At 40.6% G+C, this 16,106-nt stretch overlaps 1 protein-coding gene across 9 annotated transcripts in view; it reads right to left on the bottom strand.

Annotated features, from left to right (window-relative positions):
• Positions 1-16,106, bottom strand: part of pard3ba (par-3 family cell polarity regulator beta a) — a 164,951-nt gene that overhangs the window by 81,380 nt on the left and 67,465 nt on the right. For 7 of the 9 annotated variants that reach the window (XM_044345430.1, XM_044345431.1, XM_044345433.1 and 4 more), the window contains 5 exons: positions 14,890-15,060; positions 13,669-13,755; positions 7,010-7,136; positions 5,482-5,626; positions 3,769-3,878 (listed from right to left, as the gene is read on the bottom strand). In XM_044345430.1, coding sequence (XP_044201365.1) covers positions 3,769-3,878; positions 5,482-5,626; positions 7,010-7,136; positions 13,669-13,755; positions 14,890-15,060 — 640 coding nt within the window. The remainder of the gene's footprint in view (positions 1-3,768; positions 3,879-5,481; positions 5,627-7,009; positions 7,137-13,668; positions 13,756-14,889; positions 15,061-16,106) is intronic. The other 2 variants (XM_044345432.1, XM_044345428.1) reach the window with 1 other exon arrangement.

Genomic DNA, 16,106 nt, shown 5'->3' with positions numbered 1-16,106 from the left:
AAGGCTAAAAATGTAAAAAAAAAAAAAAAAATCCTGTTTTAACCTCCAGTCAGCTACCTTATAGTGTTTTACATATATATATACGTGTGTGTGTGTGCACTCTCCCTTAACTTAACTAAATGCATACAGCATGGCTTCTCACATAAAGTAGCTGAGAGAAAGAGAGGAACTTAAAAGGAGGGAGAGAACTGAGCATAAGAGGCAAAAGAAAAGAGGAAAAAGGTAGAGAGGACAAGGACTATAAGAGACCTTGGGCCTTATTCACAAACAGGGCGTACACACACATCTGTGCTTAAACCATGCATACGAACGTTTTAAGCACAAATCCAGGATTCATCAATATGTTCTTACCTGAATTTGTTCTTAAAACAAATGTAAAACTGCCTTAGATGGTGCATATTCACAAATCATGAATGTCCAACGGTCTTAAAAAACATCCATAAAGAGTCCATATTTATTCAGTGTAAATTTAGATCATTATTATTTAAATCAGTTCTACAGATCTACACATTTACTGACTTTTTATTTTGTTATGGGCCTACTGCGTGGTAGTGGTGCAACAGGAATGCAGGCTATATACAGGATTCACAATCAGGCTCCAAACAGTTGTGCCAATGACATGTTTACTAGCTACATCTGCCTTTTCTGGCATCTACTTCTGAAACTATTGTTAGCATTTCACTAACAGTAACGCTTTTCTATAGTTTCACCATCACAGCCCTCTTTGCAGTGAGTGACAGCTCCCTCCACTGCTGCACCGCTCCAACAGAGCTTTCCTTATATAGAGAAATGGGGGCGTGGTAGTATGCTAATTACAGATAGCAGGCACGTGCCCGTCAATTTAGAATGATTCTGATTCATTAAGAACGCAATTTGAGGTGCGCACGTGTCATGAATCCAATAGTGATTTTGCATACACACTTATTTTGTGCGCAAAGTAAGAACATTTCGATGCACATATTAGTGAATAAGGCCCATCGTGAGAGTGAGGGAGAGAGAGAAAATCAGAGAGACCTGGATCAAGAGACACTGAGAGACGTAGTGAGGCAGACAGAGCGAGGCAGAGAGATATAATGACAGAGAGTCAGTTCAGCTGTGCATGTGGTGGAACTGTTGGACCTGTTTTCATGGGCTTTGCTTCACATCCAGATTTGACCTCCTGACCTCCCAAAGAAGCTACGCAAGTCTGTGTGCTTTGGAGGGTGTTGGACTATCAGGCCTTGTCTCCCATTTACTCTTTTATGGATTTGTACTGTACGTCTACTGCACATGATATACACTTAATACTGTGTGGATTGTTTCACAATAATGCTGCATAATGCTGCTACTCCATGTCAGCTCTTTCAAACTAGACAAAGACAGACCTTGTGTGAATTATTTTGTTTCTTCATAAAACACTTCATATTTCAGATACTACTGAAAGTTACTACTGGTTCTGCTCAAGGTTTCTTCCTTGCTGGGAATGTTGGATCTCTGTAAATGAAAGAGTACAGTCTGGACCTGCTCTATGAGAAAAATGCTCTGAGATAACTTCTGCTGTGATTTGGCGCTATATAAATAAAATTGACTTGACATTATTGCTCACCCAGTGAAAAAACATCCACTTGCAAAGACTTGCAGTCAGACTTGCTTGAGGATGTTATCTATAATACTGTCTTATTTTCTTGTTTTACTATAGTCTACGTTTTTATAGTCGCAAGACAGTAGCCAGAGCCTGTGTCTCAATATAACGTGGCCTACATATTTTCTGTCATAGTGTACTATTTTTGCTGTTAGTATGTAAGAAATCAATGCATGCTAATAACAGGAAATGATACAATATGTTCACCAATGGATGTCATTCAAAGAGTACATTTGGAAAGCTGCTACTAATTAAAATTCAAAGAGGCAGCGAAATATTAATGTTCCAGGTTTTTTTTTTTTAAGTTGTTTTGGAGCCGTTTCACCACCATCCACAATTTGCCCAACTGTAAGCAGTTCAAATGCACAGTACAATCAAAAATCAAGCATACAGTACTTATACATGCAAGACTCAGAGCTTAAAGAGTATATGCGTTGCAATGCATTTGGGTTCTTGTAGGAAAAACTTGTCATTCAGGGAACCTTCAGTAGAAAATATGAAGGTAAAAAATCTTACTTGGTGAGACCCAGTAAAGCTATAGCATCAGTGATTCCACTATTCATCTTGACATGAGCAGACGGTGTGTGGATTTCTTTGCGTGTGTGTGTGTGTGTGTGTGTGGAGGCTCTGAGTCAACAGAATATTTGCTGAGGCATCCAGGGTCAATAAAAGAAGCTCATCTCTTTCTGTCAAGTGGCGTTTAATGAAAGCTAACCTGCTCTGCTGTGCTGATAAAGCTCAGATACATGTGACTGTGAAGACTGGAATGTAAGAAACTCTCCTGAGGCACAAAAAAAAGACAGAATTTGTCTCTTTAAATACAAATCTAGACAGGGTCAGCATCTGAGGTCTTGTATGTGTTCAGAGCTCCTGCCTTTTCTTTTTTTTTTTTTTACACATGTACACTCACACACTCACATGGACACACACACACAGAGCTCTGCTAACTACCTTGTTTCAGCCTGGAGCACTTTTGAGAGGGAAGGGATGAATAGAACTTGAGAGATAACACAAAAAAAAGAGAGAGAGAAAAAAAAAAAGCAGATTGAAATGGAGGATGGCCAGAGATGGAGATAGAAGCCAGAGAAGGGAGAGAGATAGCAGTGGGTATTGGAGTGGGTCCTCAGTGGGATGGAGCATAGAGAGTGTGTGTGTTTGTGTGTGTGCGCGCGTCCGCGTGTGTGGGCCACCCTTGTCCATAATGAAAGCCAATCAGCTTGGGTGGCAGAGGCGTGTACTGCAGGAAGAAAGCCAATCCACTGAACCTAATGAACTGGGATTGGAAATCAGAGAGAGAGAGAGAGAGAGAGGCAGAGAAGGAAGAGAGATAGATAGAAGAGAGCAAGAGCAATGAACTCATCGGTTGAGAGAGAGAAAGCGCTGCAAGGAAAAAAGAGAGATAAACAAAGATGGAGAGAATGCTGAGAAATAGAAATACATAGATAGATGAGGGAAGGAAGAAAGAAAAAAAAAAAAAAAAAGAGCGCTGACCTTGTCTGAATAGCCAGTGAAAACAAGAAAATTGAGGAAAAGTATCAAAAAGAAAATAAGAGATGAAGAAGGAAGATGAAAAGATTGGAGAGACAGACAGAAAGAGAGGAAGGAGAGGAGGGAAGGGAGGGAGGGGTCAGCTCGGGTTAATACGAGGAAATAAGCCCCTTGGTTCTCGCCTTCCACACACACACACACACACAACAAGCCATGAGATTGGAAAACCCACGCCTTCCATTCACACACAAACAGAAAGCACGCACTCAGACACGTACACACACACACGCACACACACCACACAACGTGTCGATCCAGTCCGTTGGAAAGCCCCTGGGTTTATGAGTTCAGGAGGTCAAATCCCCTCAGGCCGGGGATAATAGAAGAGGTCTACGTATCACAACAAAGAAATGTACTGATAAGAGGCATGTGATCGCTGTTGTGGTTGAGTGTGTGTGTGTGTGTGTGTGTGTGTGTAGTCTGGGTCCATGATTAGACTCATATGTTTGGCTGGTTTGTGATGTTTGGGACAACAATATGGTTTGTGTGCCTCAGAAAATAAAGCCCAACCGTAGAGTGGTGAGAATAAAACAAGAGCTTCTTTCACTGATGAAGGGTTTTATATATGTGTGTGTGTGTGTGTGTGTGTGTAAGCTCACCCAAGTCCATGCTCTTGGACGCTCTGTTGCGTGGTGTGTTGTCTGCGTGATTGATCAGCGGGCTCTCTGCGTAGGTAGCTCCAGCCATGTAGGGTTGCTTCTGAAACTCACTGCAAAAAACAAGACACAGTTGTTTATTATCAATCTGCCGACCGATCTTAACTAGTTTAGTGACTTGTGGGTTACATCACCAAAACACGTAAGAGTAAATGCAATTTAAAAATTCACCAACACTCACAGACAACAGATCATTCAATTTCCTCTCCTCTGAATGGCACGATTCAGTAAAACAATAGCATGTACTGTCTCCAATAAACTTACAGGGGGAAGAAGAATATTGATGCCAGATTCTGACCACATGAGATACTGTACACACACACACACACATACACACACGCACGCACTGCAGACTTTCTAACATACTCATTTAGGATACTGTTGACAGACTGTCAAATAGTCGAATCTTGCAAAACACATTCTTACATTTAGTTTTACCAACAAATAATTCAGTGTTTTCTTCACTGGATCTTTTATTACAGGGTTTGACAGATCAGACTAGCTGTATTTGAGTGAGATGTCTTTTAGCATGTGATGCTTTAACGCTAACAACATCTGTTTAGTCAAAACATGTAGGATTTGTAAGATGAAAACAGCAACAGTGCCCAGACTAACCTCATCAACGTTTTTTTTTTTTTTTATTTGCTCAAAAATTGCAAATACGATTTGACAAGACACTGACAGAAGATTTTATTCATAGACGAAGGTGAGTCCTAGTGATAAATCTGAGTTTTATATTAAAAAGTACACTCCAACAGTTTAGTATTGCACTTGGGGTGGGGATACACGTCAAATTAAAGCAGCAGAGGCCGAGATATCCTGACTTTTAGTCTAGTTCACACTGGATCCTACAGTTCCCATAGTGCAACTCAACAGCATATTGTAGTTAAACACATGGTGAACACTTGTCTTTCAAACTCAGCCCCGGTTTGTAACAACAGCTCCCTGTTAGAAACTGTTGGCCTCCGAGCCAAAACTGAAGTGATGAGAGTTATTGTCTTAGACTTGACAAAGCTCCTCCAGAACCACAGAAGACATTACACAACTGTTTTCACAGGCTATTGTATCCCGTCTTTAGGAAATTGACTTTGACATGTAAAAACAATGATGCAATACTTTCATGCTCATTCATTCATTTTAGAAAACTTTAAAAAAAAAATATATATATGTATATAAATATATCAAGGAAATTGAGCTCAATGACCATGTCTGATTAGAGCACGCACATGAAAATCCTTAAAAAATATTTCTAATGAACCTCATATGGAATTTGTTTGTTTGCTGTGTGAATGCAGTATTGTTGCTGTTGTCAGTGTGACAGCAGGCTGTATAGCAGGACTTTAATAGACTTACAGAAGTATCATGGCTTTCTAAGCCTTCAAACTCCTACAGTTTTTCCCCCCTATAATGATATCACCATAATTACTTATGCATAATGCAAATAGGCTTTTGCAATTAGACCTCATAGTCTAAATAATGTATATGTGCGTTGGAATATTTAGTGTAATGACTCTTCTTTATCTCATAACACAGCAGCCCATATTAAGAGTGCCATTAGAATATAATAACTCTGGCCCTGTGCACAGTTTAATAGAGTGATGATGCTGCAGTGTTTTGTATATTATGGGTGTGCGTTTATAAAGAGGGGGGGGGTACCTGGGGTGTAGAGTTAGTGCTAAGTGTCTGTTCATTTCCTCCACAGCGCCGGGGGAAGGCGGCGGGGGGAAACCTTCCTCCAAGTCTTCGTCGTCGTTGCCGTAGTGACCGTGGCTGCCGTTGGCGGTCGCAGCGGGATACGCGGCTGAGGAGAAACACAACAATCGAATGTTTATCAGAATGGAATCAAAGCTCTTGTTTGTGACAAAGGAAAACTTGGAATATAGAAAAAGGTGTTTTGTTATTTGTTCATTTTCACACTTTTGCAGTAGCCTTTTAGTTATTTGCTTTTTCTTTTTACCTTGATATCGCTGGTTACAATATCAAAAAGTAAAGCTGCCTGAGTTTGCTCTTATTCCAGTGCTGAACAATAAAAGCTAAACAAAAACTCAAAGCGTGCGTACAGCTTGATATCTAGTCTTTAAATGTTTTATATTTCTAAATATTGTCCCTCACTTATATTAATCAGTTGTGACAAGACACTGCACGCAGAGTCATATGTAAATACACACATCAGACACAATTAAAACCAGTTTGTCCTTCATTTGAAGATCAATACTGTCAATACTGAGCTTAGCAAGGTCAGACATTTGGAAAGAATAAGCTTAACATCAAAGACCGACAAAAAAACACCCCATGCTCGATTCACATTCATATAAAACTAAAAAAAACACAAATAAAATAATTATTTCCATACAAAAGCCTTATTCTAACTTCCTTGGAACTCTTCCTCGAACATTTCCATAAACTGTGAACTCTCAGACAGGAAAAAGCACATTTCGCCACTGTAAAGCCTTTGTGTTTTAACCCCCCCACCTCCCCTCCAATTGACTGTAACTGTACAGCCGCTCAAGTCTGATGGAGAGCTGACAGAGTCTAAGAGAGAAAAGCATCTCCAGCTCCCTGCATCCCAGGGGGTGAGGGGAGGGGAGGGAGGGGGGGGTGACGAGGAGCGGAGATAAAGAATGAATTCAAAACAGTTTGTTAGTCTTTTTTTTTTTTTCTTCTTCTTCTTAACACAACGACACGCATGCTGCACAATACCCTGTATGCAAATCTGGCCCACTTAGAAGCCATTTCATCAACGTAATGATTCCAAGGTCAGATCTTTTGCACATGAAAAGCAAGCGTCGCGTTCTGAAAAACATAGTTAATGACTTCCCTTTCTCTCGCTATAAATATGCAGGAGCGAGAATGAAAAGAGATATAAAGACAGAGCTCGGGAAAGATGTGACAATTTTGTAATGCAGCGCTATAAGATGCTTAGTGTGACCTAAAAATTAAAAAAAAAAACCCTCCACAATGTCGAAGCCTTGGCGGGGTGTCATGCTGTTCGGCAATCACATACACACACATGTATATGAGCACACACACGTAAGCTGACAAACACAGCGTGTGTACACACTCGGTCGCAGATAACGGGGGTACACAAACACTCCAAACCCTAATATTGACTATCTGACAGTTCAAATGGACAAATATTGTGCACATTGTGATTTGTCAAGTGTGTCTGCGGCTACGCGCTCACCACTTCCAGGGTACCCGTAGTTGTTGGCCGGCATCGGAGGTTGACTGGCACCGTTGATGGTGGGTTCTGTGTTTGGGGGTCTGTGAGGTCCTGGAGGCCCCTGGTAAGCATCATGGCCCCAAGGCTCCTGTCGACAAAAAGAGAAGATCAAAAGAGATGAACAGAAGTGGTTTATTAAGGGTTTATATGCAAAAATATGTAGCAAATCTGAGCCCAATGTGATTCATGAAAAATTAATGATGTTGACTCATACATCAAGATTAAAGTTACTTCTTTTATTACCCAGTAGGATTGGACTAATGTGGGGTTTTTTTTGTTTGTTTGTTTGTTTATTGCATATCAGCCATTGACTTTATAGATACAGAAAGAATACTTTTGAAAATCCCTGTTAACCAAGTCCTGCTTTCCAACGTCTGATTTCAAATTCAGATACATCTAATGGTCACTTTCACATCAGACTCAGTTGATTCAGAGCAAAAAAACAAAATGAGACGTATTAGTTCTGGTCATTTTGGTGTGACTGACTTATTACAGGCAAACCGAGAGGCGTATACAAGCCGGACAAATGACTCATTCATTGGATAGTTTTTGGTGGTGTCATCCTGCATCATCAGCATGACACAGACTTGCTTCGGCCAAATCAATTTCTGGTGACTGACGGCAAATCGTGGCACAGCGTGTTGTTAATTTATCTTCTCTGGTGTCACGAAGAAATAAGTGATGATGAGTATCAGTAGACAAGACTACAAATTGATCTAATCTGACAGACAGTGACCAACACTTAGAAAAAGGTTAAAAAAGATTGTACTCTACTCTAATCCTTACAAACCTCCCTCTAATCTAAAGTACTGCAGTAGCACTATCAATGATTATAAAAGAAAGGTCATTTTTCTCATGGATGTATTCTGCATTAATATTTCACCATTCATGCCAACTCCTAATGAAACTCTTGAGGATGTAGTGAGCACAGTCTAGTCAAACATAGACGTACAGTACTGTACTACACTAATTTTACACACATTTTCTAGTAGTACAGTCACTCTTTGCAACCAATCAATTACTGTATGATTCCACTCAGATGGTGACACAAGAGCAGAGCTTTGGGGAAATATGAGCAAATTTAGAACAATGCTCTGAGGATTTAGAGGAGACGTGCAGGCGTGGGTGATATGACAAAGCAGTCAAGTTGATGATAATTGAGAAAGAAATTTGGCAAGTCCGTTCGCACGAAAAGTTCCCTTTGCTTCAACGGCAGCTAGTCGTTTAGATTAGGAGGATGTTGTTGGGAAGTAGGAAGAGGGTGACGAGTATATTATACATGTATGTGAAGTACAAGTGGATAAACAAGAGGAAGGGCGCTGTGTCTGACTGAGATGTTAGAGACTGATTCCAACACATAATTTAACACTTGGAAGCTGTTTTAAATGTGATATACTGAAGATATCAAATCTAAATCTTTAGTCGGAAAGGACAAAAACATATTATTGTGGAATGTGGATTACAAAAATGACCGAATGGTTAAAAATATGCACTATACATCCAGATCAGACTATATATACATACATATTTACATACGCCTTTGACGATTCTTTTGAAAACTGGTTTCAATACTGTGTAACTGCTAAAAAAAAAAAAGAGGCAATTCTCCTCATGTGCACAATTGAAAACACACTAATTAAGATAATCCTGAAAGCACTGACAGGCATGTTATCGAACAGCCATCCAGCACTACAAAGGACCCCCGCCGCAGATGGAGATAGGGACTGGCGGAGCTGGTGGGAATGGGCGCTGGTGGAGGATGAAAGAAAGCTTTTTCCGGTCAAAGAGATGGGAGCTACAGCTGTCACACACACACACACACACATACATACACAGACACACGTTTATTTAAGCGTGACAAAAAAAGAAAAATAATCCCACAGTGTGTACAATAATGAAAGGTGTTCCAGTATCTTAGAGGTATCAAAGCATTGGGTGGGGTGTATTCACAAAGTCATGGAGTCCCTGGGGTATCATTAGCACCTACTATACATCTTAATATATCACTACAACATAGCTGTCAATCACCCTCAGCTCATATACTGTATGTGTGTCGTATGTATTATAAAATAGAAAGTTCTGACAGCTCCTTTGCATGTGCCAGTGACACATAAGTCACATCATAAAGCCGCCATTCATCCATTCATCCATCCATCTATCCCTCCCTCTCAGTCTCCACAAACTGACGGCTCGCCTGAGGCTTTTGAAGCAGCCAGGCAGACATGCAGTCAGATATCTTAATCCCACAACAATAAGTAAACAGGGGGGGGGGGTATCCATCTATCCACTCGGCCCCCCCAACCTACAGCTGCATACAATAGGCTTAGCCCTGCCTCACCCTACTGTGTCACCCACCCCGCCCACTTATCACTCGGCTCGGGATGAAGATCAAGAGAGGAAAGTCGATTTATTTTTTTCCTCTTTATTTTCAATCCTAATACCCATTTATCATATTATGTTTATCTTTCTACTGTATTATTAGTCTCACTAGTTGCCAGTTATCTGTTTAGTTCTTTGAACTACACTAACCTCAATGAAAAGTGCTAACCAAATAATGTTTGATTGATTGGGTGTTAAAGACGTATTAATTGATACAGGAGCAGTCTACAATTATGTTGTATTAGGGATGTTAACACAGCGGTCAAAAATCTTTCAGAGTGAGAGTGAAAAAGGAAGGACAAAAAAAAAAACCAAGCTGTTTTCATCTAATTTTCCAACAAAGTCTGAGAAAATGTTTGAAACATTTGCCAAAAATAGAATCTGACTCTCCATCACAGGCGAGGAGGCAAAGACATGAGAAAATCAGCTAAAAAAAAAGGTAATAATTCTTTCAAGAAATGGTTAATATGGGGCAAGTTTTGTTTTTAAAAAAATGTGTTTATAGTGCAATACAAGTGATCAATGTGGAGACACATGACACAGTACAAGAGAGGACAAGAGGGAGAACTAGACTCAAACAAACAAAAGGAAAAAAGCAAAACAGCAATAACAACAACAACAATATAAGAAGCAAATAAAAAGAAAAAAAAAGCATGTTTAGCTTAGATTTTCTTATTGTAGTAAGCATGTGTGATGCCTGTAGGTGTGTGTGTGCTAGTGTGGGTAGGAGGGTTGTCTATGTGAAAGATAGAGGTGAGAGTGCAAAAAAGGGGGGTGGGGGACAGTATTAACTGAAGGAAGAAAGAAAGAACTAACATAGCTAAAATGCTCTAGGAGGGCATCTCTGGTTGGGCTCCGAGGATAAAGAGGCATCGGAGTGGATCTGAAGCGGGTCGGGTCAGGACAGCTGGGTCAGAGCGGAATTTTGTTTTTATTTTTGCTTATTTTTCCCCTTCTCCTCTTCCTTACTTTCTTTGCTCTCGCCTGCTTTAGGCCGCCACCAGGCCTGTAGGAGGTGGTTGACCTGTTGGAGGTCAGATCCCCTTTTAGAACAGCCCCTACACCCCTACAGGAGGGCTCTGTTCAGCTGGGCCTGAGGAGCAGCTTTTTCTGATATGGGGCAAGTTGTTCACAGTCTTTAGTGTTTGCTAATGATGGCCAAGACATTAAAACAAAGGTTACAACTAGCAATATTCAAACACAACAACTACTAATTATGCTGCAAAACAAGCATGAGAGCAACAATTAAACTTTTCTATATTGGGTATATATCAAATAATATATATTCTATATTAAAACCATATTTGGATGAAAAGAATAATAATAGAATCAAATTACTGACATTATGGATCTCTTACCAACCTAATTAACTCATATTCCACATATTTACACTACTAGTAGCTACTAGCAAAGCAGACGTGTAACCCACCAATCAGCTAACAGTAACCTGGTCAGACTGTAATTATAATAAATCTCAGAAGCTGGCTGACACAACACAGGGACTATAAATATTATTCAATATATTTAAAAAGGTTAAAAAGGTCATTACATCAATCAAGAGAAGTGTAGGATCTTATGGTGATTAGGGGTTTATTTCATATTGTCCAGCTTTATTGGAAAACCAGCTCTAGAGCAAAAGAACGTCGAGTGGCTCAGACTGTATTGCTTTAGGGAGCGTTTGTTTTATCACACCGCCCCACGCTGTCACCAGACGGGCTTGTTTGGTGATGAGAGGAGGACTATGCAGATAGATACTGAACTTTGAACCAGGTTTTGATAGTATTTATCTGCAGGCTTTAGATGACTCAGACACACACACACACACACATACTGATGGGGAGAACGGCTTAGACATGCTACAATAGGCAGGTCAATGGCACTAACCCTCCTGTTGTCACTCCCTCTCTCTCACACACATACACACACACACACACGTTATCAATAACCATCTGCTTTAAATGCTGTGAAACGTCTTTTTTTAAGCTTCTGAAATAATCAGTCATGGTTCAACATGGAGCTGAATGGAAACACTCAACCTAGAAACAACAATTTTTCGCCGTCTGTCATGCTCGATATCTTCATCAGTACATCCATCCAGGAATTTGCGCTGCTTTTCCAGCATTAGCAAAAACACAACTCCTTGTGTGACTTAGTGATTGATTCTAATATTGCTCGTTGCACATTTACCACCAGGGATTAAAGAAACTGTGAGCACAAAGTGAGGAATTTTTTTTTTTTTTTTTGGGACACATTAAGGCGTTCATGGGAATTTTTTTTTTTTTTTTTACAAAAGCACTTCAACACAAAAGAGAGAAAGGTAAAAATAGGCAAAGGTTAACACTCTCCGCACAGTCTGATTTTTAACACATTTATCACATCTGACAGAGTGTTTTCACAGCTACATGGAGCATTCATGAATACTGATTCTACTCTTGTGTCAGTTTTCATTAGTTATTCCTGAAATATGTTCATTATTCCCTATATGGCTGTGAATGTGTGACTCCTGGTGTGACTTCATTTAACGTTTTTGTTGCATTTAAGTTGAAAGAATAAAGCATGTGTTATAAATGTTTTTTCTAGGGGGAATTTTTTTAGTTGTTTCACTTTTATAATCTTTCTGCTCGGAGTAACGAGGGATACGGAAAAAAGGCAGAAAAGAAGAAAAGAGACGCTGAGGCCAAAACAGAAGGAACAGGGACCCGAATATCATTTAATAAACAGGGAGAGGAGCAAAGGAGGCTGAAAACCCAAAAGAGAAACAAATATAGACAGGCATGCAGGAGGCTTCAGATTAGCTTTATTTAACAGAGGAGAAACAGGCAGGTGAGACAGGAAAGCAGAGTACATTGTGCCTTAAAAAAAAAAAAAAAATTAAAAAGAAGTTAATACAAAACTTTACACAAATAGACAAAACAGGAAAGAACAGATTCAGCCTTTACGGTCTGAGAGAAAAAACCCCAGTCGGTGTGAGACAATGATCTAAAGAGAAAAAAAAAATAATAATAAGAGCAACAGCTAATTTTAGTGAGTTAAACCAATGTGACAGAAAGCAGAGTTGCACACAGTGGAGAATTTAGTATTGCACTTGCTGTTGAGTTTATGGGTAATATTTTAGAAAGAGAATTAATTAACAGTGTGTGTTGGCAAAAGGAAAGCTTTCAGCCAGATTAATATGCTTCCATACCATCGATCACTACAAACTTACTGTATTTACATATGAGGGATTTGGTGTAAAAGAGGCAAAAGTGACGTTTTTCTTTATGATTTCAATGAAAATATGACATCATATGAACCATACAGAGATTAAAATTTATAAAAATGTATTCATTATTAGCTACTAATTGCAGAAATGACCTTTTTGCATTCATTTAATAGACTTTTATCCTTATTTTTTTAAACGTATGATTCCAAATCTCTCTCAAGCTCTTTTGACACCTGCAAGCTAAAACGCCAATTGCGCCTCTTTTGCGATGTTTACTGCAAATACACACACACACGCGTGCACACACACAATGTCAGAGTCCACCAGAGAGCCGGAGGTTGTGGTGTCTGGTGAGAGCCCGGTTGTGTGCGTAGTTATGCGAGTGCGCGTCGACGTATCCGTGTGTGTTTCTGTTTGTGTGACCGCGGGTGGGTAACCTGCTCTGTGTGGGCGGGTCTCCGTACATCTGCCCCGCCATCGCTCTGATGTTTTCGGTGTAAGCGTTACTCTGAGAGTTGTGGATGTGTGCATGTGTGGGCTTGCGGATGTGCGTGTTGCCCTGAGCGTCGACTACTGCGTGACTGCGTGTGTTATCGAGCGGCACGCGACCCTGCGTGTCCGCGGGTGTTCGGCCGCGTGCGTGTCCGTGTGTGTACCCGTAGTCGTACCTTCTCCTGTTTAAGTTTCCCTCTGCGGGTCTGTTTAAGCTGCTTAGCGTCTGGCTGTGAGAGACGGCCCCAAACTCATACCTTGTGCGGGGCCTGTACACATCTCTTTGCGTGTATCCCTCTTCATCATGACCGTACTCAACATCAGCGTCCCTTTGCATCAAGCCAAATGTGTAACCGCTACATCTCTCCCTTTGGTTAAAACCATAAGTGTATCTGGTGTGCGTCTCCCGTGGCCTCTGCGTGTAACGCTGCCTATGGCTGTGAGGCAACGGCTCGGACGCTCGCCTCCTCAGCGTGGGGAGGAGGGAGGAGGAGCGTTGAGGCGGAGGCGGCTGCTCCTGCTGGTGGCAGGCGTCACCTGCTCGTACCTGATTGTTGGAGCCAGTTTGGGGGTTGGGATGATGGGTGGCTGTTACATTTGTGGCGTAGCTTGTCGCAGGGTTGGCACTACTCATCTGTAGGGAAAAAAAAAAAAGAAATAAAACAGAGTATGTATAATTTCAAAAGCTGTATTGTATATGAATAAGTGGATGGAGTGACTAGCTCAGCTGTTTTCATCGCTGTATCTATTACAGCCACATGTCTCAGAGGGGCTCCTGAGAAATTGAGCTCTTACCTGCCTCTCCTTAAACTTCATGTTTAATGTGTTAAATCTACTCATCCACTTCAGTTTTTTTTCTGGGAAAACTGGCACAGAATATAGATTTTGCAAAAAGCTATCAACTTAACATCCAAACAAATCATACAGACTGACAGTCACTATCACAAAGGGAGCTTTTACGCTGATATTTTCATTAATTTTATCCAGCTGTGTTTACATTGTGGGAGGCAGAAACTGCATTACAAGTCTTCACTATAATAGTGAGCGCTGGGGGCTCTTTGAACACTGCTTATCACTCTAAAATTGGTTAAATTATGTTTGTAAAGATACTATGAAGTGCTTAAACCTCATTTTGCCAACCCACATATAGGAAAACTGCTTTCAATATATAGAGTAGAATGTCTTTTCTGTGTCGTAATGTGGTTGAGATGTGTCATTTTGCTTTCAAGACTGTGGTAGCTACTTATGAATAATCTTTGAACGTATAAGGATGTGCAGATGATTTCGTAATGCATAAACATTCCTAAATGTGTCATGTAACCAAATTCATCTAACCAAACTCTGGGAGTCTAGAAATTCTAACACATTGCCCCACATTCACCAAACTTCAAAAGCAAAAAGCTGCAGTGAATAACAGGGAAAGCATAAAGTTTTTGTTCACATTCAATGTAAAAAAAAAAAAAAAGAAAAAAAAAGAAAAAAAAAATCCACAGTGGTGATTTCAATGCAAACAGATGCAGACTTTCCAATCTTTTCCAAGACTTTCCCTCAATTAAGCCCGAGCATTTCCGTGACCTCAAACTGTCACTCACGTCTGTTAATGTTGTTTTCTTAAATAGCAGTCTGGTTTCCCACTCCAGATGGGTTGTAATCATCCGACAAAATGCAAAACATGATGCAAAACACGCCCATCAAAACGTTCCCTGCCTGGAATACACATCTCAAAATTCCAATGATATTCCAAAAAAAACGTTTGCGTTAATGATACCTGCTGTACCTGTCTGGGGGCTCGGAGCACGACCAGCTGGATGGTGCCCCTGGCGTTGCCCTCGGACGACATGGAGCGTCTCAGCGTCTCCATGGCTGCGTGGTTGGAGCGTCCGACCAGCGATTCGCCGTTTACCGCTATCAGCTGGTCGTTCACGCTCAAACGACCGTCCTGTTGAGAGAAGATGACTTTACAGTTATTATCAGTATTTCAAGGGACAATCCACCTAAATTAAGCTCAACTGACACCGATTAGTAAGTATCAAACCCAGCAGATTTTAATGTAGTAGGCACAAGAAACGCGGCAGTAACTGGTGTTAGAGGCATTTTGAAGACGTTCTCATTTGTTGGTGTCACTTATGCTAATGTCTGAAAAGTAATTACATTAAAATGCTAGGGTGGAGGAAAAAAAGGGGGGAGTACAAAGCCCAAAACTGACATTACATAAAAGAAGACACACAAAATTGGTGACCAATAAAGTTTTAAGAGAAGAGAAGAGAAATTAGGAGAGGTGTGAAATATGTGTGTGTGTGTGTGAGAGACAGAGAGAGTGAGAGAGATGACAAAGAGAGAGAGAGAAAATGGAGTAGAAAATGAAAAAGGGGGGAAGGCAAGAAAATTGTAGAGTTAGCAATCTACTGAGAGTGGGAGAGCCATGATAAATACATAGAGCGGCTAATGGAATAGCCTCCGTGGGCACTAAATCACTTCTAAGTGTTTTAAATAGCAGCCTCTTGTATAGAGGCAACACAGAATAGTGCCCTGGAGGGAGGGAGAGAGAGAGAGAGAGAGAGAGAGGGAGTGGACATGTGAGACGGAGAGAAAAAGAGAAAGAGAGGGGATCAAATAAAGAAAGCATTGGAAAGGGCAAAATGAGAAAAAAAAGAACAATAAAAAGATGAAGACACTTTGAGACACACTCTTGTGTGTGTGGAGTCATGAATGGTCCATTATGGCCGGCGCTGCCCTTTGACCTCATCTCATTAACAAGGCACCGTCTGGACTGACCTCAACTGCAGACTGGGATGGCACCACACGCACGCACACACATGCACACACACACACACACAAAGATTTTCTCAGCTGCATCAAATCCAAGGATGTCATAAAAAATTGATGTTTATGCCCAAATCAGCGGGTGTCTGTGATATTCCCTATTAATTTCTTCATTCTCTATGTAAGCAGCAGCCGCACACTACATGTAATTTTAATTTGTTT

The sequence above is a fragment of the Thunnus albacares genome, chromosome 24 (genome assembly GCF_914725855.1).
Source record: "Thunnus albacares chromosome 24, fThuAlb1.1, whole genome shotgun sequence".
Classification (NCBI taxonomy): Eukaryota; Metazoa; Chordata; class Actinopteri; order Scombriformes; family Scombridae; genus Thunnus; species Thunnus albacares.
Note: the sequence above shows the minus strand (reverse complement) of the source record. Positions and strands in the feature narration are given on the sequence as shown.